General features: G+C 39.6%; 1 protein-coding gene across 1 annotated transcript; it reads right to left on the bottom strand.

The window, feature by feature from the left end:
* Positions 1-324: 324 nt before the first annotated feature.
* LOC133917505 (uncharacterized) lies at positions 325-1,198 on the bottom strand. Its single transcript, XM_062361393.1, has one exon. It carries the CDS (start codon positions 1,110-1,112, stop codon positions 657-659), a length of 456 nt encoding a protein of 151 aa, XP_062217377.1. The 5' UTR covers positions 1,113-1,198; the 3' UTR covers positions 325-656.
* Between the last annotated feature and the right edge of the window lie 5,382 nt (positions 1,199-6,580).

The following is a 6,580-nucleotide window of genomic DNA, read 5'->3' as shown; positions in this document are numbered from 1 at the left end:
GTTTCATACCTGACACTGATAATCACTGATTATCAGTGTTGAGTAATCAATGTCGGTTCAAAACCTGTCACCGATAGCGATTTTAAACTGACGCTGATGATATATTCTACAGTAATGTACATCGTGACACATTGGAATTTGGTCCGAGTTTCACTCTGGACCCAGTATAACCGTGTTCGTACGTATTACCAGATACATCTGCTACGTAATGGCCTGAAATGGACCATTCTGTTGCTCATCATCTTTAGCATGCAAGAGGCCATGTATTTCAAGCCGAGATATATTTCAAGATTTGAGTTATGCACTGACAAATAAATAGTCCACCAATTATGGAGATTTAATTAGTGATGATACAAACTAAATCGATACAGTTGCATTTGTATTGAAAGTATATATGCTTTTGTACTACAATTAATTTGTTTTGTACACGTTTGGACTGGGCTCCAAGTCCTTCGGATTTAGTTCAAATTCGATCTATCGTCGTCTATACACCCAGAATCGCATACCAGTCCCCTTGTCCAAACATCATCTAAAACTACCTGAAAGAGATTCTATGAAGCAACTCCAAGTCAAAAGGAACGGTATCATTTCTGCATCAACGTGCCTATGAAATATGAACACATACATGCATCGCATGCATGCCAGTAGCATATATATCAGGTGAGGTTGTCCACGACGAGCCCAAGCACATCCACGTAGTTCTCCCACACCTTCGCCAACACCGCGTCCGCCGCGTCCGCCGCGCCCTCCAGCGCCGCCGTGAGTAGCTTCTCCGCCTCCTCGCTGCCGTCCCGCGCCGCCTCCAGGAGCTCCGTCACCGCCGAGGCCGCGAGCTCCGCGGCGCCGGTGACCGCGCTCCACAGAAACCCCAGGAACGCCGAGACGACGGCCGAGACCACGTCCCGGGCGACGCCGAAGGCGAACTCCGCCGCCGCGTCGAGCGCGCCCTTGGTCGCCTCGATCGCCGCGGTGCCTGCCTGACCCGGCAGCCTTAGCAGCTGCACGACGGCGACGACGAGGAGGGCGAGGGCCCGGAGGAGCACCATCGTGACTAGCTCCACGCACGAGCATAGGAGACATAGCGCCAGGTTTACCAGGGCACCAAGTGCCATGGTAGCTAATTAGTAAGAGAGGTTCGGTGTGGTGATCATACATATACGTGGGGGAGGAGAGAGAGAGAGAGATTGGTGTTGCTTGGAGTGCAAGGAGAGAGTTGAGGTTGCTCTCTTTGTGAGGTTTTCTGTGGCCGGGAGCTAGTCTTAGTGGGTTGAAGAAGTAGACAAGTCGTTGCTTCTAAGGTTTACTTTGATGCAGGTATCTATTCATAGGTCGTTGCTTATGGTGCAAATTTATGTTTATTTTATTAATTATCTGTGTTAACAATTAGTAGGTTGTGTGCGGGCTGACGCATAGATTGAGCAAGACACCAACGTTTTTGTAGTAACTATGTACATGAGTCAGTCAGAGGGCATGGTCAAAATTAAGTCATGCATGTATGGTTTGACTGGAATGTACTACTAGGAAATAATCCATGGATAGAAACGGGAAGACAGTATACCGATTTTTTTTTTTTTTACAAAAGGGGCTCACACCACCCAATCACAAAAGAGTTGATGGACGCCTCAGGGGTGAGAGCCAGCACTACTTATAAAACACCACATACCACATATATATATATATAGCGCTCTATCATTACTAGTTCAATAGTAATTGATACTGAAGACTATCAGTACTAGTTCTTAAATTTCCGTGCACGAACAACAGCTGAGGAGATAAGAACCGGCATTGATAGTCACTTCAGTGTCGGTTCCAGCCACGAACCGACACTGATAGTGACTGTATCAGTGCCAGTTCGTTTCTAGCCACGAACCGGCACTGATAATCAGTATCGGTACTGGTTCTAGCCATGAACTGACACTGATAATCAATATCAGTGCTGGTTCTATTTACGAACCGACACTGATGATTGCTACTGTCATTATCTTAAAAAATTCATAACTTTTTTACATGAAGTCGTTTGGAGAAAAACTTTATATGAAAATTATAGCTCTCGATGAGATCTACAACTTCGTAGTTGAAAACTTTTTAATTTGAGATAATTTAAATACTCAAATAATTATATCCAAATAGCTATTCAAACGTTTGGTCAAAAGATGTTAAAAAGATTTATTTTGCTACTATACTCATGAACGGCTGATAGCTGAGATGGTTAGAGGGGTCATGCGTACGCATAGCATGTGAGGTTTTGAGTTCGAGTCTTGGTCGCCACATGTGAACGAATATCATGTGACTTTGCGAATACCTCTGGTCGGGGCCCTCTTCTCGTAGAATTTTTTTTTGAAACTTTTTTCGACCCGAAAAATGTTAAATCGAGACCGACTATCAGTGCCGGTTAGAGCCACCAACCGGCACTAATAGTGATTTTCAGTGCCGGTTCTATACCCAACACTGATAGTCAGTGATTATCAGTGCCGAATAATCAGTGTCAGTTTAAAATCCGTCACTAATAACGATTTTAAATCGATACTGATGAGATATTTTAATGTAATATTTTGATGTAGTGCAGGATCAAACCTGAGTCTCCCACTTGAGGACAGCCTCAGAAACCACTCGGGCTCAGCTGCCCCTTGCGGTATACTAAATCCTAGAACAATGTTTTGGAAAAGGTTATCGTTGATATTTTAGATGGAATAAGCGATGTCCAATTGCTAACATTTCGTTACACTAAAAGGTAGATGCACAGGGCTGAGACGACATGCACACAGACGCCATCATGCATGAAGACTACATGCTTATGCCATGAATTGAGGAGGTCGGGGAACAATTTCACAATTTTGCATAGCATATATATATACATATTTTGACTACCGAGACGCAATCTAATGTACATAAATGTGGAATATATACGGGTTGTGAACCTTGGACAGTACTTCGAGTCGTACTCCCACGGTACTATAGCCCCTGCCAAGAGAGATATTTTTTTTCATCAAAGAAAAAGAGAGTTTTCTTTTAAAAACAATTAATACTTCCAAACAAACATTTGGCCACTAAAACTTTAGACATGAACCTTTTGGCCACCCCTTGGGCCATAGGCCATGGTGTGGCAGGTTGGCAGCCTATTTAGCCACACACGATCTATGGTGTGACATTTGTGTAGCCTAAGGATTTTAAATATTAAATTAAAGATTTAAAATAATAAGAAATAGTCAAGAGATAATTCTCTCCTCATTAGGGGTGGAAATGGATTGGATACAAATCGAATAATCCACTTTTTACATTACTATCCATATTTTTAATACGAATACGAATACAAATCTTGATATCCTCGAATGCGAATACGAATCAGATTATTCGAATACGAATCCACATCCGAATAAGTATTAGTTTAAGTTGTATGCGAATACCCTATAGATTTTAACGATAAATTGTAAAATAATAAATTTATTTGATACAAGCATGATGACAATCCGCATCCGAATACATATTAGTTTAAGTTGTATGCGAATATCCTATAGATTTTAACAATAAATTGTAAAATAATAAATTTATTTGATACGAGCATGATGACAATTCAACGAAGTTTATTTTTAATGGATTGATTCTCTACCTTAAGACAAAGAGCCACTTTTAATACATGTATCATGACTTTAGATTGTTGGATGGGAGATGAAAGGACCAGATTTATCGCTACAGTATATGTGGTACAACACTAAAATAATAAAATAATAGATATGATTGAAAGAATTAAGTAAGAGAACAAGATAAAAGAATAAAAACTTTATGTTACTTAAATTTATATTTTATAGAAGTTTTTCTACATATTTGAATATGAATATTATACATATCGATATCTATTTATATAAAAACAGAGTTGGATATATCCATATTCATATTCATACTGGGAAACTAATTCGGATATACCCATATTCATCTGTCAATCGGATACGGATTTTTCTTACTACATTTACATTTGGCCGAACACTAATATCAAATAATACAGATATCCGCTATTCATTTTCCACCCCTACCCCTCGTAACTGTTGTTTATCAGGTCAATTACTTTATTTCTTTTTGTTTGATTTTTGGAGATCCTCTCTCTAGGCACTCAAGTTTAAGGCAGAAACTTAACCTGGATAACATTTTTCTAGAATAGATTTACCGAAAATTCCACATGGTCTATGTCTAACAACTCATCATTTAATTTCTAGCATAGATGTCCTGTTAACCGAAAATTCCACATGGTCTATGTCTAACCATTCGTCAGTGAATTGTCATTAGTACAACGTGAATTACCCTTACCGTCTTGTCCTTCCACACAATTTAATTTCTCAAGATAAAAACCAGCTGTGGTAGCAAGGGTAACAAGTAGCTGGAATTTTTTTCCTTGCCTCCCTCTCATCTTTTTATCTTCAGAACCTTTACAGTACACCATAATATTAGATGATAAAGAGTATCATTGTTGTGATCCAACCGTCCATTTTAATAGATATTATTGTAATTATCTTGATACCCTTAGAGGTAATTACGTCATTGACTGATCGGCGGACCTTCGCCACCCATCATCAACCGACCGACAGAGGATGGAAACCCTAATAAATGAAATGAACAGAATAAGTGAAAGCTTATCCGAAGAATAAACTAACATTTTGATCTTCCCTAATTAAACATATAATTTACAAATTTATCATAGTTTTTTTTCCAATCCTACCCTTATGATACTCATGATACTCTTTAATGATACCTATGATACTGATGGGCGATAGAGTATCATTGGACCAATCTAAGTCATCGGATGAAGAAAATGAACGATATACACTCATTTAGGTGTACTGTAAAAATCCTCTTTATCTTTTAGTTCTATTATTGATTGCGACGAGACCCACTTAATTTTTCATATACTACAACTAGCTACCAGGTAGTGGATGGGCATGGTGGTACACGAAAATTACAGTAGAAGTAATCGTTCGGACCCAAGTTAAAATATTGATAACTGTTTATTTATGGTGAAAATTATTACGTTTACAGAGCAGTCAGACTTACCACTATTACAGAACACCACATATAAGTCGGTCCATCAGTATCGGTTTTACAGTAACCGGTACTGTTGACGTATCAGTGCCGGTTCGTAAACTCCTACAGACGAACATCCACTGAGGAGTTAAGAACCGGCACTGATAGTCACTATTAATGCCGGTTCCATATATCAATCGGCACTGATAGAGTGTTACAGTATAAAACCCTCCTCCCTCAAGCGCGACCAGAGCCGCCGCAAGTCCACCAGAACAGCGCTGTTCGTCATTTTTTCCATCTCTACGGTTGGAGGAATCAAGATTTGGAGGAGGCAAGTGCTCTAAGGTTAATAAGATGTTCTATATTTCTTTTTTAGATAGATTTACTTGGTAGATTGCTCTAGGGTTGATGCTTGGTGCTTGTTCTACGGTTTTGGATTTAGAGATGCAATTGAGATCTAATTTAGGAAAAGTTTGCAACTTTGTCATTGTAGATGCATAGAGATGATCTACATTTAATTTTTAGTTGGATTTAGTTGCTATATTGCTCTAGATTTGAATTTAGATGGTTGTTCTTTGGTGTTGAATTTTGGAATTAGCAACAGCTCCAATATGATATAAATTAGAGAAAGATCGCTATTTTGTCATTATAGATGATTTAAGGAGTAGATTAATAGTCACATGTAAATAGATGTGGGTGCGTACATTAAAATCGATGGACAATTTCAAATTTTCCACTACTAGAACTGCTGTTGCTATTAAAAAATTGTAAAAATACCACTAGAACTGTCTTTCAAGTGGCATTCTTGCAATGAATAAAAAATCAGGGAGGTATTAGCAAATGTCCCTAAAATCTAGCTCCAATTTTCTAGTATGTGCTTTGCATATATCTTTGAAGTCTTGAATTTAAATAATAATCAAGTGGATTTTCTCTATTCATTAATCAATATAGTCAATTTAATACAATTGATATAATACTGTGTTGTAGGGATGGCATGTCCACCCACGGATCGCAATCGGACATGGCAGTCTTTGGAAGGCGGGTCCCCTGACCCGGCCCAAGTACCGGAAGGAGATGGGCCCTCAAATAGGGATCAATCAAAAAGCGAGGTAATTCAATAAATTTGTTCTAGATTTTCAAATGTTTAATGATTATAAGTTGAATGTGTTTAATTATAATGATTTGCAGATGGACCGGTCATGGATGTACAAGGATCGAGGGCCAGAGTTCTTTGTTGGCGTTGAGGATTTTCTAAGAGCTGCCGCAGTGTACAAGAAGCCAAAAAGGAAGCGTGTTTGTCGGAGGATGAACTCCTGTCGCAGGGATCCCGAGAGACCCCTTTTTAAAGATTCGGCCGGGGGGATGATCCTGAACAAGCTTGTCTGGGAAATAAATGGGAACGGAAATAAATGCAGTGGCTGGTGGTGGGAGATGATCGACCTAGTGCAAGAAAGATGGGTGCACCGGGATTTAGACAGGTTCGGGCCGCGCGGGGGCGTAACACCCTACTCCTATGTGAGTGTTATATCTCTCCCTGAAGGGAATTCTTCAAGGATGTATCTGGTTACAG

Source organism: Phragmites australis, chromosome 5 (assembly GCF_958298935.1).
Source record: "Phragmites australis chromosome 5, lpPhrAust1.1, whole genome shotgun sequence".
Taxonomy (NCBI): domain Eukaryota; kingdom Viridiplantae; phylum Streptophyta; class Magnoliopsida; order Poales; family Poaceae; genus Phragmites; species Phragmites australis.
The sequence above is the reverse complement of the archived record's forward strand: the minus strand, read 5'-3'. Positions and strand labels throughout refer to the sequence as shown.

What these genes read in the sequence shown, in the direction of transcription:
- LOC133917505 (XM_062361393.1), bottom strand. Translation starts at nt 1,112, where the DNA reads ATGGCACTTGGTGCCCTGGTAAACCTGGCGCTATGTCTCCTATGCTCG.